Below are 16799 nucleotides of genomic sequence, written 5' to 3' on the forward strand. Positions count from 1 at the left end.
TGGATGTATATCACAGGGTAATTGTACTAGAAAACCCTGACTAAATGCACTCTTTCTTACTAACACTGACTAAAAAAGGCAGGTAGAATACTTAAGTGTCATGTAAAGTCACAGCACTGACAACCAGGCGGCTTTACATAGGAGGATTTGCCCAAGCAGTCCTAGGAACAGTGAGCTGAGGGATAATGGCGCCGCAGACACTGACAGGGAGTGAGGAAAAGACAGATATGCAGCTCCAGGGCGGGAACACTTGCTAGAAATGGCACCCTGGGGCTGGGGGAGGGGCTTCAGGTCTAAGCCTTATCCCCTCTGTTGGCAAAACCACCGGGTACTGTGGGCGATATAAGAATTGGTTTAGAGAGAAAACCTGACCTGCGCCCATGCCCTGGTGATCTAGTGGGATCGCCTGTATCCACCGCCAGCGCGCGCGGCCGCCTCCCACTGACCACGCCGGATCGCGATAAAGACCGGGTCCCACTTACTACCTCCAGAAGCGCGGCCACGCGATCCTGGAGAGCCCCAGCCGTGTGTGTGTCTAACGTGAAGAAAACCGGAGCCTCCGCTGTAGGTACCCGGCAACCAGGGCTCGGGAGTGTACAGCGCCGCTGGGGAGAGCTGGAGCTACAGCAGTGAATGTCACAAGACATTTACCACCGCTGCTGCCCTTGAAGTCTTCACTTTTTACCTCATAAAAAGCTTTCTTAGGGCTGCCTGGAGCAAGCCCTCTGTTCAGTGCCTGCTTACTGCAGCACCAACTTACAAAACTGAGCTCCTGTGCAGGAAGGCGGGGTTATAGAGGAGGCGGCGCTGTGCATTCTGGGAACAGTCAAAGCTTTGAGCCTGTTGGTGCCTCGGATGAAGATCTTACTCTACACCCCATTGTCCAATCCTTGTGGAGCCCAGTGTACCCCGCAGCAGAAAGTATAATCTATCTCTGTAGGGGAGAAGACGCGCCAGGCATCATACAAGTCGAACTCCGCAAGTAGTTTCTTAAAAGCAAGGGACGGGCCCACATCTCGAGGAGAGGGGCCAGGGCCTTGCGAGGAAGACCTATCCACTTTAGGATCGAGGACCAAATTAAAATCTCCCAATAGTATAATGGCCCCTGTCTAATCTTATATACTTCCTCAAGGAGTTCCCGCAAAAACGAAGGGGAATTGAGGCCTTTGACATTGAAAGAAATAACCTTAACCATCAATGAACAGAAAAGCAAAACCGCGTATGGGTGCCATGGAAGTACCTGTCTGGGGAACATGAAAAAGGGAAAAAGTACAAAGTGGGGGGAAAAAAAAAAAAGGGGTGGGAAAAATCAGGAAAACCCGAAAAACCCAAAAGACCCAGTATATCGGGCCACAGTAGGTGCCGCAAAAAAAAAAAAAAAGGCAGCAACAGTTAACTTGTGGGGAGAGGCCATTGCAAGCCCCACCCATGGAACCTAATACATAACAACACATGGAAGAACCACAAAAGATTATGCATATAAACGAAGCATGGGAGCATAGAAAATACGTCACACATCATATACAGATACAAGAAATAAACAATACTTGCGAGTGCAACTAAATATAACATTTTTTAACTAAAATCATTTTGGATAGGGTTAATTCATGTTCTTCACCTAATTCACTCATAAAAAACAAAAAAAAAAACCTACAATTTCGGAGCAGTTTTTGGGGAAATATATCGTCAGTTAAGTGGTTAAGATAACTCCTGTGTTGTCGGACTAGTTGCCAAAGGCTATACTATATTAGGGTCACAGACTACTGCAGTCAACTTCCAAGCGCCAAACTAACTTGTTGGTGTAGTGGTTAGCATATTTGCCTTATAGCAGGGAGATGGTGGAGTTTGTATGTTCTCAAAATGTTTGCGCGGGTTCCCTCCGGGTACCCTGGTTTCCTCTCACAATACAAAAATATACTGACTGTATGACTGGCTTCTGCCCCAAAAAATGCACCCTAGTGTATATAAGTTAGTGTACATGTTGTAGGGAATATAGATTGTAAGCTCCACTGGGGGCAGGGCTAAAGTGAATGGCCACATATTCTCTGTAAAACGCTGCGGAATGTGTGCACTATATAAATCACTGATAATAAATGAATAATATGTATAAATCCTGATCTAACAGAACATAAATAGATTAAAAATTATTCTTTGACTGAAATTTGCTTTCAGGAGCTGGAGAACTTACCGAGTGAAACATCAGAGCCATCGACAGCCGTGGCTGACATATTGTGTCAGGCGTCTCCAGGCATTTTCCAGGCCAAACACTGTACAAAAACACATACTGAAACAAATTAAATATTACTCATACTTACTTATTCCAGCCCCCAATCTAAGCCTTACCCCCTTCTTCTCCATCCACCATCAAGCCTGACTGGCAGAAATGTGCTAATGTAATCTATTATAACCCTTGGGATATTCCCTATTACTGAGCTCTCTCTTTCTCAAAAGACAGCCCTAAAATAACGTGGGTTCTACCATCCAGGGTTACATATAAGTGACATTAGCTAGGCAGGAAAGTTCCCGGCTCTAGAATATTGGGCCTAATTCTGAGTTGATCGCAGCATCAAATTTTTTAGCAGTTGGGCAAAACCATGTGCAGTGCAGGGGGGGGCAGATATAACATGTGCAGAGAGAGTTAGATTTGGGTGTGGTGTGTTCAAACTGAAAATAAGAATTTACTTACCGATAATTCTATTTCTCGGAGTCCGTAGTGGATGCTGGGGTTCCTGAAAGGACCATGGGGAATAGCGGCTCCGCAGGAGACAGGGCACAAAAGTAAAGCTTTCCGATCAGGTGGTGTGCACTGGCTCCTCCCCCTATGACCCTCCTCCAAGCCAGTTAGGTACTGTGCCCGGACGAGCGTACACAATAAGGGAGGAATTTTGAATCCCGGGTAAGACTCATACCAGCCACACCAATCACACCATACAACTTGTGATCTAAACCCAGTTAACAGTATGATAACAGCGGAGCCTCTGAAAAGATGGCTCACAACAATAATAACCCGATTTTTGTAACTATGTACAAGTATTGCAGATAATCCGCACTTGGGATGGGCGCCCAGCATCCACTACGGACTCCGAGAAATAGAATTATCGGTAAGTAAATTCTTATTTTCTCTATCGTCCTAGTGGATGCTGGGGTTCCTGAAAGGACCATGGGGATTATACCAAAGCTCCCAAACGGGCGGGAGAGTGCGGATGACTCTGCAGCACCGAATGAGAGAACTCCAGGTCCTCCTTAGCCAGGGTATCAATTTTGTAGAATTTAGCAAACGTGTTTGCCCCTGACCAAGTAGCTGCTCGGCAAAGTTGTAAAGCCGAGACCCCTCGGGCAGCCGCCCAAGATGAGCCCACCTTCCTTGTGGAATGGGCATTTACATATTTTGGCTGTGGCAGGCCTGCCACAGAATGTGCAAGCTGAATTGTATTACACATCCAACTAGCAATAGTCTGCTTAGAAGCAAGAGCACCCAGTTTGTTGGGTGCATACAGGATAACAGCAAGTCAGTTTTCCTGACTCCAGCCGTCCTGGAACATATTTTCAGGGCCCTGACAACATCTAGCAACTTGGAGTCCTCCAAGTCCCTAGTAGGTGCAAGGCACCACAATAAGCTGGTTCAGGTGAAACACTGACACCACCTTAGGGAGAGAACTGGGGACGAGTCCGCAGCTCTGCCCTGTCCGAATGGACAAACAGATATGGGCTTTTTTGAGAAAAAACCACCAATTTGACACTCGCCTGGTCCAGGCCAGGGCCAAGAGCATGGTCACTTTTCATGTGAGATGCTTCAAATCCACAGATTTGACTGGTTTTAAACCAATGTGATTTGAGGAATCCCAGAACTACGTTGAGATCCCACAGTGCCACTGGAGGCACAAAAGGGGGTTGTATATGCAATACTCCCTTGACAAACTTCTGGACTTCAGGAACTGAAGCCAATTCTTTCTGGAAGAAAATCGACAGGGCCAAAATTTGAACCTTAATGGACCCCAATTTGAGGCCCATAGACACTCCTGTTTGCAGGAAATGCAGGAAACGACCGAGTTGAAATTTCTTTGTGGGGCCTTCCTGGCCTCACACCACGCAACATATTTTCGCCACATGTGGTGATAATGTTGTGCGGTCACCTCCTTTCTGGCTTTGACCAGGGTAGGAATGACCTCTTCCGGAATGCCTTTTTCCCTTAGGATCCGGCTTTCCACCGCCATGCCGACAAACGCAGCTGCGGTAAGTCTTGGAACAGACATGGTACTTGCTGAAGCAAGTCCCTTCTTAGCGGCAGAGGCCATAAGACCTCTGTAAGCATCTCTTGAAGTTCCGGGTACCAAGTCCTTCTTGGCCAATCCGGAGCCATGAGTATAGTTCTTACTCCTCTACGTCTTATAATTCTCAGCACCTTAGGTATGAGAAGCAGAGGAGGGAACACATACACCGACTGGTACACCCACGGTGTTACCAGAACGTCCACAGCTATTGCCTGAGGGTCTCTTGACCTGGCGCAATACCTGTCCCGTTTTTTGTTCAGACGGGACGCCATCATGTCCACCTTTGGTATTTCCCAACGGTTTACAATCATGTGGAAAAAACTTCCCGATGAAGTTTCCACTCTCCCGGGTGGAGGTCGTGCCTGCTGAGGAAGTCTGCTTCCCAGTTTCCATTCCCGGGATGAAACACTGCTGACAGTGCTATCACATGATTTTCCGCCCAGCGAAAAGTCCTTGCAGTTTTTGCCATTGCCCTCCTGCTTCTTGTGTCGCCCTGTCTGTTTACGTGGGCGACTGCCGTGATGTTTTTCCCACTGGATCAATACCGGCTGACCTTGAAGCAGAGGTCTTGCTAAGCTTAGAGCATTATAAATTTACCCTTAGCTCCAGTATATTTATGTGGAGAAAAGTCTCCAGACTTGATCACACTCCCTGGAAATTTTTTCCTTGTGTGACTGCTCCCCAGCCTCTCGGGCTGGGCTCCGTGGTCACCAGCATCCAATCCTGAATGCCGAATCTGCGGCCCTCTAGAAGATGAGCACTCTATAACCACCACAGGAGAGACACCCTTGTCCTTGGATATAGGGTTATCCGCTGATGCATCTGAAGATGCGATCCGGACCATTTGTCCAGCAGATCCCACTGAAACGTTCTTGCGTGAAATCTGCCGAATGGAATTGCTTCGTAGGAAGCCACCATTTTTACCAGGACCCTTGTGCAATGATGCACTGTTTTTAGGAGGTTCCTGACTAGCTCGGATAACTCCCTGGCTTTCTCTTCCGGGAGAAACACCTTTTTCTGGACTGTGTCCAGAATCATCCCTAGGCACAGCAGACGTGTCGTCGGGATCAGCTGCGATTTTGGAATATTTAGAATCCACCCGTGCTGTTGTAGCAGTATCCTAGATAGTGCTACTCCGACCTCCAACTGTTCCCTGGACTATGCCCTTATCAGGAGATCGTCCAAGTAAGGGATAATTTAGACGCCTTTTCTTCGAAGAAGAATCATCATTTCGGCCATTACCTTGGTAAAGACCCGGGGTGCCGTGGACAATCCAAACGGCAGCGTCTGAAACTGATAGTGACAGTTCTGCACCACGAACCTGAGGTACCCTTAGTGAGAAGGGCAAATTTGGGACATAGAGGTAAGTATCCCTGATGTCCCGGGACACTATATAGTCCCCTTCTTCCTGGTTCGTTATCACTGCTCTGAGTGACTCCATCTTGATTTGAACCTTTGTAAGTGTTCAAAAAAATTTTAGAATAAGTCTCACTCTGGCTTCAGTACCACAATATAGTGTGGAATAATACCCCTTTTCTTGTAGTAGGAGGGGTAATTTAATTATCACCTGCTGGGAATACAGCTTGTGAATTTTTTCCCATACTGCCTCCTTGTCGGAGGGAGACCTTGGTAAAGCAGACTTCAGGAGCCTGCGAAGGGGAAACGTCTCGACATTCCAATCTGTACCCCTGGGATACTACTTGTAGGATCCAGGGGTCCTGTACGGTCTCAGCGCCATGCTGAGAACTTGTCAGAAGCGGTGGAACGCTTCTGTTCCTGGGAATGGGCTGCCTGCTGCAGTCTTCTTCCCTTTCCTCTATCCCTGGGCAGATATGACTCTTATAGGGACGAAAGGACTGAGGCTGAAAAGACGGTGTCTTTTTCTGCAGAGATGTGACTTAGGGTAAAAACGGTGGATTTTCCAGCAGTTGCCGTGGCCACCAGGTCCGATGGACCGACCCCAAATAACTCCTCTTCCTTTATACGGCAATACACCTTTGTGCCGTTTGGAATCTGCATCACCTGACCACTGTCGTGTCCATAACATCTTCTGGCAGTTATGGACATAGCATTTACTCTTGATGCCAGAGTGCAAATATCCCTCTGTGCATCTCGCATATATAGAAATGCATCCTTTAAATGCTCTATAGTCAATAAAATACTGTCCCTGTCAAGGGTATCAATATTTTTAGTCAGGGAATCCGACCAAGCCACCCCAGCTCTGCACATCCAGGCTGAGGCGATCGCTGGTCGCAGTATAACACCAGTATGTGTGTATATACTTTTTATGATATTTTCCAGCCTCCTGTCAGCTGGTCCTTGAGGACGGCCCTATCTATAGACGGTACCGCCACTTGTTTTGATAAGCGTGTGAGCGCCTTATCCACCCTATGGGGTGTTTCCCAACGCGCCCTAACTTCTGGCGGGAAAGGGTATACCGCCCAAAATTTTCTATCGGGGGGAACCCACGCATCATCACACACTTTATTTAATTTATCTGATTCAGGAAAAACTATGGTAGTTTTTTCACATCCCACATAATACCCTCTTTTGTGGTACTTGTAGTATCAGAAATATGTAACACCTCCTTCATTGCCTTTAACGTGTGGCCCTAATAAGGAATACGTTTGTTTATTCACCGTCGACACTGGATTCAGTGTCCCTGTCTGTGTCGACCGACTAAAGTAAACGGGCGTTTTAAAAACCCCTGACGGTGTTTTTGAGACGTCTGGACCGGTACTAATTGTTTGTCGGCCGTCTCATGTCGTCAACCGACCTTGCAGCGTGTTGACATTATCACGTAATTCCCTAAATAAGCCATCCATTCCGGTGTCGACTCCCTAGAGAGTGACATCACCATTACAGGCAATTTGCTCCGCCTCCTCACCAACATCGTCCTCCTACATGTCGACACACACGTACCGACACACAGCACACACACAGGGAATGCTCTGATAGAGGACAGGACCCACTAGCCCTTTGGAGAGACAGAGGGAGAGTTTGCCAGCACACACCAAAAACGCTATAATTATATAGGGACAACCTTATATAAGTGTTTTCCCTTATAGCATCTTTTTTATATATTTCTAACGCCAAATTAGTGCCCCCCCTCTCTGTTTTAACCCTGTTTCTGTAGTGCAGTGCAGGGGAGAGCCTGGGAGCCTTCCCTCCAGCCTTTCTGTGAGGGAAAATGGCGCTGTGTGCTGAGGAGATAGGCCCCGCCCCTTTTTCGGCGGCCTCGTCTCCCGCTCTTAACGGATTCTGGCAGGGGTTAAATATCTCCATATAGCCTCCGGAGGCTATATGTGAGGTATTTTTAGCCAAAATAGGTATTCATTTGCCTCCCAGGGCGCCCCCCTCCCAGCGCCCTGCACCCTCAGTGACTGCCGTGTGAAGTGTGCTGAGAGGAAAATGGCGCACAGCTGCAGTGCTGTGCGTTACCTTTAGAAGACTGAGGAGTCTTCTGCCGCCGATTCTGGACCTCTTCTTACTTCAGCATCTGCAAGGGGGCCGGCGGCAAGGCTCCGGTGACCATCCAGGCTGTACCTGTGATCGTCCCTCTGGAGCTGATGTCCGGTAGCCAAGAAGCCAATCCATCCTGCACGCAGGTGAGTTCACTTCTTCTCCCCTAAGTCCCTCGTTGCAGTGATCCTGTTGCCAGCAGGACTCACTGTAAAATAAAAAACCTAAGCTAAACTTTTCTAAGCAGCTCTTTAGGAGAGCCACCTAGATTGCACCCTTCTCGGCCGGGCACAAAAATCTAACTGGCTTGGAGGAGGGTCATAGGGGGAGGAGCCAGTGCACACCACCTGATCGGAAAGCTTTACTTTTGTGCCCTGTCTCCTGCGGAGCCGCTATTCCCCATGGTCCTTTCAGGAACCCCAGCATCCACTAGGACGATAGAGAAATCTAAATTGCAGTGTAAAAATAAAGCAGCCAGTATTTACCCTGCACAGAAACACTATAACCCACCCAAATCTAACTCTCTCTGCAAATGTTATATCTGCCCCCCCTGCAGTGCACATGGTTTTGCCCAATTGCTAACAAACTTACTGCTGCGATCAACTCAGAATTACCCCCACTGTACGCTACAAATGCTCACAATGGCGTTTTAACTGGAGATCCCATTGTGGGTTTAAGGGCAAATCTGACGCAGATATATAGAATATAATCAGAATTACTTTATAAAATGCTAAAATTATTTTAAGGCCGTCAATAAATACTTATGTTTATTATTATACAACATGCTCATTGGACCTTTATTTAGAAGAATGACTCTGATAGTAAGGGTATCCGGATGATAGGTAAGACAGATAAAAGGCTGACACCAAATTGTCAACATGGTCAAAAGGACGATAGGTTAAAATGGTTGACATCGCCTACGGTTGATGTGAGTTTTTTGGAATTTTTTTAAGTTTTTTCATACTTGGACTATGATTGGGAATAATAACCTGGCTAGAAAACCCTATGTGAGGGGTTGCGGTACACTAATTGGGGTTCCACGTGCTGTAAGGTAAAATGTGACACCAAAAAAAAAAAAAAAATGTTGATCTTTTCATGTGTCGACCTTTTGACCATGTGACCATTTGGGGTCAACCTAGAACACTGTTGACCTATTATACCATAACCAATAGCAAGGCCTAGGACTCTGCGCTGGAAGCCAGTATACAATATTCCCCATATCCATGGCTGATGGCCACAGCACAACAGAATTCTCGTACGGCCCCTTTACATACCACAATGTTCAGCAGCTGAGATTTCAAATGGCAGCCCGACGTCCTAATCCATCGCAGGGATTAAATGCAGTCACTTCTCGACAGCAGTCTCCAATCTGCAAACGTGAGATTCAAACATGAATGTTCATGTACTAGCTGACTGGCTGAACGCTAGCCAATGACACTGTTACAAAGGGGATGTAAAAATAATAAAAAAAATAAATCAGCTCTGCATGTGACAGTTAAGGATGCAAGAAAACACGAGGGTCCTGTCTGGCAGAACGGTTTCTCAATCAAGTTCCTGTATCTATGCGCAGAGCAAAACACAGCAAGCACACCAAATTCTGCAAACGCTTTTATCTATAAAAAAAATAAAATAAAAAAAAATAAAAAATCTGGACAGTATGTTCTGGACTAGAGCGTCCTTGGCCAAAGGGGAAAAAAAAATTCCAAAGTTGTACTTCAAGTAACTCTGCACTATGCTCCGAACTCATTTTGAAAGTGAAAATTCTTCCTTTCTGAGAGATTGCCATTTCTTGTTGCAGTGAAACATCTGTACTATAAACCACTTGTTCCCCAGTCAACACACGAGTGAATAGAACAGCCCCACTGGCCCTTTATGCTGGCACTTACCGCTCGGTTACCATAAACCCTCCTTCACTTTCCCTGTAAGACTGGCATGTTCTACGTTATTCACAAAGCATCTAACACCTTTAGCACAGAAGACAATCACTGATAACCACCCGGAGCAATGACCGTGGGTAACCCATGAAGACTTCCTGAATTTAATCACTGCATGCGTTTGGCCTTCGGCTGACATAGCGGAGAGCCATCCTGTGATTCACAGTATCTGTAGTACAAAGACAACGGGCAAAGTCCAGCAGAAACCAGGGAGAAGGTATTCTCTCGTTCAGTGACATGTAGCAATGCCACCGGGAAGGGTGGGAGTTGCTTTGTTGCACAACACGCGCATGACCTATAGTGACAGCATGGTCTGCAAAAGGTGAAATGTGAGCGGAAGTCTGTGCCGTGTAATAACGCAGGGATACAATTAGCCACAAAAAAAAGTGAATGGTTAGTTCATTACAAAATGTTTGGCGCACTTACATCATCCAGCCTATAGCTGGGTATACACTATGAGATATATCTTCCGTACAGCCGATGAACGTCGCATAAGAGGTCTGTCCGTGTGTAGAGCCGATATACAGACATCAGGTCGGCCTTTCAGCATGGCCTATGCGGATACAGTAATTGTGACGTTATAGAGATACATCTGCCTGTATGCACGGGCGCAGAATCCATTGAATATGACATCACAAGTGGGCGTGCATATTCAAATGGTTCTGTGTTCCAGACATATCAGGCAGATGATTGGTGATACCCCTTTCAGACCGCGTATGGCGGGCAGCACCCGGGAGCGTGACAAGGGAGCTCCCAGGGTGCGACCCGCCTCAGGCACCCCGCTGCCCCTGCACTCAACCCCGCATATTGACAAATTGGTGATGTCGCCCTTAATGAGGCAGGGGCGAGATCACATGATCTCCAAGAGCCGCCCGTACACAGAGTGTGAACGGGAAATGGGTGGCATCGAACTAGTGTTCACGCCAGGTTGAACATGAGTTCAACCCTGCTCTCTACCCAGCATTTCAACCCTGGCACCTTTCAAATCGCACCAGAACACGGGTTATGCGCGCTCATGTGCCCATAACACATGTTCATAGGTGGTGGTCTGAAAGGGGTATGAGCGTGTATGCTTAAGATCGTTTGGCCATAAACCTTACTAATCGTTAGTACACTCGTCCGATCCATCAGCCAAGTGTGTATCCAGCTTATTAATTCATTAGTCGTCAGTGATGTAAAGAAGCCATGAAGGGACTGCAGTTCCTGACTAAGAGAAACTCAAATAGCTGCCTTCATTGCGTGCGGGCTGGGGGGGCACAATCGACTCTCTACCTCCTCAGATGCAGAGCTGAAACGTGCGAAGTGTGCCCAAATGGCACCGCAGCTGGGACATTAGCCGGGGTTTCGCCACTTTACACTTTTGGGCACGTCAGAAGTTTTGCGCCCGATTGGAGCCTCAATTGAATTTCTATGGCAGATGCCCAATGGTGAAAAAAACAATTGAATCGCCCCCATAAATATTTATCCCAGCCACATGATTGGAAGGGATTTATTGTAGTTTATTTTCATTTTCAAATTAATTTTCATTAATAGTCCCTGAGCAAATCCATAATCATGAAATTTACTTTCGCAAACTTTTTAGCATCTGATGCTCTGTTTGCCCAACTATGTACTTAACCTATATTGATTCAGAGCACTGTGGACAATCTATACACTGCAAATACACTCATGGAATTGTCACATTCTGCAACCTCGTTCCCAGGAACCCAGCATAGTCACACATCGTCCTGACCCCGGCAGTTTGGTCTGTCTGTACAGGTTGTAGCTCCCATAGTCGGCGCACTTCGCACCAGAAGGATTTGGGATTTTTCCGTATGTTGGAATATTTGCATATACATAATGGAGATATCTTGGGCATGGGACCCAAGTGTAAACAGGAAATGCATTTTGGGCATCATATATATTGTACCTTATACACCTAAAACGCACCAGCCAATCAGCTCCTAACTGTTAATTTACATATTGGAGCTGATTGGCTGGTGCGTTTATCACTGGTTTATCACTTCCTTATGCCTTCTCCAGGTTAATACATCTGCCCCAAGGTTTGCGTACAAAGAACTATCAGAGAGCAAAGGTGTCTATCTCAGTCGTGCGCCAATTTTATTTTATTTTTTTCGATATCGGCTCTTCGGATATGGGAGACTCCACCTGTATATACAGGAGTGATGAGGGTAACAATACTATGGAGCATTTAACTGACGATTTTTGCCTTCAAAACTGTTGATAAAATTGTTTATTTTTTATTTAATATAGTTTAAAAGGTTTTTTGTTTTTTTCATATTTAAATATTATATTATGTACATCTAGAGAATGGATCTCAAAAACTGGGGGACACAGTAGGGTGGCACGGTCTCATGTGATCTGACCATGCCAGTTACGTGGTTAAGGCACTCTGACTCAATGTTTAACACTATTTTTATATTCTATAGCCCCATTGTCCTGCCAGATGACACGATTCCTCTTTTGCATGACAGAAACCGCACGCTTAAAGCCACATTCTCAGTTCTGTTACAACAGGAGAGCGTTACTGTCCATTCTCCAACATGGCTCCTCTGGGGATGATGCTTCATTCCGTTACCAAGACAGCCACCGGTTGTTACTACTGCACGTGCGGCGCCATCTTGTTACTGTGTATGAGTGACATAGTGGGACACAGATAGACGTCTCCCCCTTAGGGCCAAGAGACATGCAACTAATTACCCTCGATACCGTTGTTCCAGCACCCTGCACCACAACCTTCATCCAGGAGACAGTCACCAGCATGTACGCCTTCAGAAACCCAGCATGCTTCATGCCATCAACTGGTGTAACAGTGAGTACGGCTATACCATCACTTATTAATAGGCCACACTACCTGGTTTAGCCACTGGACTTGTGATGGAGTCAACTACTCATTCCGCTGTTTGTGTACATTACTCTGCCAAACCACCACTGTGTACACACACACACACTTCCACCCATCTGAACCTTCCGCTTTGTGACTATTGCTTTTCCCTGAGCTCCTGCGTCCCTATAGTACAGCAATGAGAGAAGGTGACACTGCGTGTGCAGCCCGTAATGATGCAACCTTGCAGACCAATAACTGATGCAAGCATAGAGCTTGCAGCTTTCCTATGGTCCGACGGTGGACAAACACCTAGGGGGCAATTAATTTCCCTATAAATGCCACGAGGTGCGTTTCGGCACAACACATCGTAACCGCCAAAGTCACAGATTTAGACTCGCGCAAACATGTGCAGAGAAACTGTATATGTTGGGCTACGGTAATATACGTTCATGTGCGCATCCACACATAGCGACCTGGGCCTTCTATGGAACTGCGACCACACCCTACGCGTGGTGTAGCCACACCTCCGTCAGAGGCCCGCCAAACAGATTAGGGCCTGAACCAGTGTGACGTGACCATATGCCCGTCACAGTAAGGCTGACGTTCCTAATGGAAGCCCTGGCGCTTTCTAAAAAACACAACACACAATAATGATCCTGAAGTAATAAAATTGCAGATTATGTACAGATAAAACCAAAACGCGTCAGAAACCAGACCAACTACATACAGCTGCATGTCACAACCAACTTTTTTATTTATATGCAAAACAATCAAACTGCATGAGAACTGACAAATCCCCCTACGTATGTAGCACGCCGTCTACAAAACAGTCCAATGAATCAAGTTATTTTAAAAAAATGGGATCGTTTGCACCACGTCTTAGGCCATTTGAAATAATTCTATCGATGAGAAAGCAGTTGGAGATCAATGTCTGAAGTATATTATATTATAATATAATATAATAAGATTTTACTCACCGGTAAATCTATTTCTCGTAGTCCGTAGTGGATGCTGGGACTCCGTAAGGACCATGGGGAATAGCGGCTCCGCAGGAGACTGGGCACAACTAAAGAAAGCTTTAGGACTACCTGGTGTGCACTGGCTCCTCCCTCTATGACCCTCCTCCAGACCTCAGTTAGGATACTGTGCCCGGAAGAGCTGACACAATAAGGAAGGATTTTGAATCCCGGGTAAGACTCATACCAGCCACACCAATCACACCGTATAACTCGTGATACTATACCCAGTTAACAGTATGAAATATAACTGAGCCTCTCAACGGATGGCTCAACAATAACCCTTTACTTAACAATAACTATATACAAGTATTGCAGACAATCCGCACTTGGGATGGGCGCCCAGCATCCACTACGGACTACGAGAAATAGATTTACCGGTGAGTAAAATCTTATTTTCTCTGACGTCCTAAGTGGATGCTGGGACTCCGTAAGGACCATGGGGATTATACCAAAGCTCCCAAACGGGCGGGAGAGTGCGGATGACTCTGCAGCACCGAATGAGCAAACTCTAGGTCCTCCTCAGCCAGGGTATCAAACTTGTAAAATTTAGCAAATGTGTTTGACCCCGACCAAGTAGCTGCTCGGCAAAGTTGTAAAGCCGAGACCCCTCGGGCAGCCGCCCAAGAAGAGCCCACCTTCCTCGTGGAATGGGCTTTCACTGATCCAGGATGCGGCAGTCCAGCCGCAGAATGTGCAAGCTGAATCGTACTACAAATCCAGCGAGCAATAGTCTGCTTTGAAGCAGGAGCACCCAGCGTGTTGGGTGCATACAGGATAAATAGCGAGTCAGTTTTCCTGACACTAGCTGTCCTGGAAACATAAATTTTCAGGGCCCTGACTACGTCCAACAACTTGAAATCCTCCAAGTCCTTAGTAGCCGCAGGCACTACAATAGGTTGGTTCAAATGAAACGATGATACCACCTTAGGGAGAAACTGGGGACGAGTCCTCAATTCTGCCCTATCCATATGGAAAATCAGATAAGGGCTTTTATATGACAAAGCCGCCAATTCTGACACACGCCTGGCCGAAGCCAAGGCCAACAGCATGACCACTTTCCACGTGAGATAATTCAAATCCACGGTTTTTAGTGGCTCAAACCAATGCGACTTCAGGAAATCCAACATCACGTTGAGATCCCACGGTGCCACTAGAGGCACAAACGGGGCTGAATATGCAGCACTCCCTTAACAAAAGTCTGAACTTCAGGCAGTGAAGCCAGTTCTTTTTGGAAGAAAATGTACAGAGCCGAAATCTGGACCTTAATGGAACCCAATTTTAGGCCCGTAGTCACTCCTGACTGTAGGAAGTGCAGAAATCGACCCAGTTGAAATTCCTCCGTTGGGGCCTTCCTGGCCTCACACCAAGCCACATATTTTTGCCATATGCGGTGATAATATTGTGCGATCACATCTTTCCTAGCCTTAATCAGCGTAGGAATGACTTCCTCCGGAATGCCTTTTTCCTTTAGGATCCGGTGTTCAACCGCCATGCCGTCAAACACAGCCGTGGTAAGTCTTGGAACAGGCAGGGCCCCTGCTGCAGCAGGTCCTGTCTGAGCGGCAGAGGCCATGGGTCCTCTGAGATCATTTCTTGAAGTTCTGGGTACCAAGCTCTTCTTGGCCAATCCAGAACCACGAGTATAGTTCTTACTCCTCTCCTTCTTAGTATTCTCAGTACCTTGGGTATGAGAGGCAAAGGAAGGAACACATACACCGACTGGTACACCCACGGTGTTACCAGAGCGTCCACAGCTATCGCCTGAGGGTCCCTTGACCTGGCGCAATATCTTTTTAGCTTTTTGTTGAGGCGGGACGCCATCATGTCCACCTGTGGCCTTTCCCAATGGTGTACAATCAATTTGAAGACTTCTGAATGAAGTCCCCACTCTCCCGGGTGGAGGTCGTGCCTGCTGAGAAAGTTTGCTTCCCAGTTGTCCACTCCGGGAATGAACACTGCTGACAGTGCTAACACATGATTTTCCGCCCATCGGAAAATCCTTGTGGCTTCTGCCATCGCCATCCTGCTTCTTGTGCCGCCCTGCTGGTTTACATGGGCGACCGCCGTGATGTTGTCTGACTGGATCAGCACCGGCTGGTGTTGAAGCAGGGGTCTAGCCTGACTTAGGGCATTGTGAATGGCCCTTAGTCCCAGAATATTTATGTGTAGGGAAGTCTCCTGACTTGACCATAGTCCTTGGAAGTTTCTTCCTTGTGTGACTGCCCCCCAGCCTCGAAGGCTGGCATCCGTGGTCACCAGGACCCAGTCCTGTATGCCGAATCTGCGGCCCTCTAGAAGATGAGCACTCTGCAGCCACCACAACAGCGACACCCTGGCCCTTGGAGACAGGGTTATCAGCCGATGCATCTGAAGATGCGACCCGGACCACTTGTCCAACAGATCCCACTGGAAGATCCTTGCATGGAACCTGCCGAATGGAATTTCTTTGTAAGAAGCTACCATCTTTCCCAGGACTCGCGTGCCTTGATGCACCGACACCTGTATTTGTATTAGGAGGTCTCTGACTAGAGATGACAACTCCTTGGCCTTCTCCTCCGGGAGAAACCCTTTTTTCTGTTCTGTGTCCAGAACCATACTCAGGAACAGTAGACGCGTCGTAGGAACCAGCTGCGACTTTGGACTATTCAGAATCCAGCCGTGCTGTTGTAGCACTTCCCGAGATAGGGCTACTCCGACGAACAACTGCTCCCTGGACCTCACCTTTATAAGGAGATCGTCCAAGTACGGGATAATTATAACTCCCTTTTTTCGAAGGAGTATCATCATTTCGGCCATTACCTTGGTAAATACCCTCGGTGCCGGGGACAGACCAACGGCAACGTCTGGAAATGGTAATGACAGTCCTGTACCACAATTTTGAGGTACTCCTGGTGAGGAGGGTAAATGGGGACATGCAGGTAAGCATCCTTGATGTCCAGTGATACCATGTAATCCCCTTCGTCCAGGCTTGCAATAACCGCCCTGAGCGATTCCATTTTGAACTTGAACCTTCGTCTATAAGTGTTCAAGGATTTCAATTTTAGAATGGGTCTCACCGAACCGTCTGGTTTCGGTACCACAAACATTGTGGAATAGTAACCCCGTCCTTGTTGAAGGAGGGGTACCTTGATTATCACCTGCTGGAAGTACAGCTTGTGAATTGCCGCCAGTACTACCTCTCCTCGAGGGCAGCAGGCAAGGCTGATTTGAGGTAACGGCGAGGGGGCGTCGCCTCGAACTCCAGCTTGTATCCCTGTGATACTATTTGCAGAACCCAGGGATCCAC

The 16799-nt window shown here is 47.1% G+C and overlaps 1 protein-coding gene across 1 annotated transcript in view; it reads right to left on the reverse strand.

The window, feature by feature from the left end:
- Window positions 1–16799, reverse strand: part of NR1H2 (nuclear receptor subfamily 1 group H member 2) — a 95823-nt gene that overhangs the window by 49998 nt on the left and 29026 nt on the right. The window contains exons 2-3 of the mRNA XM_063942418.1: window positions 9008–9102; window positions 2189–2267 (exon numbers count right to left, since the gene is read on the reverse strand). Coding sequence (XP_063798488.1) covers window positions 2189–2228 — 40 coding nt within the window. The 5' untranslated portion in view covers window positions 2229–2267; window positions 9008–9102. The remainder of the gene's footprint in view (window positions 1–2188; window positions 2268–9007; window positions 9103–16799) is intronic.

The sequence above is a fragment of the Pseudophryne corroboree genome, chromosome 10 (assembly GCF_028390025.1).
Source record: "Pseudophryne corroboree isolate aPseCor3 chromosome 10, aPseCor3.hap2, whole genome shotgun sequence".
Lineage (NCBI taxonomy): Eukaryota > Metazoa > Chordata > Amphibia > Anura > Myobatrachidae > Pseudophryne > Pseudophryne corroboree.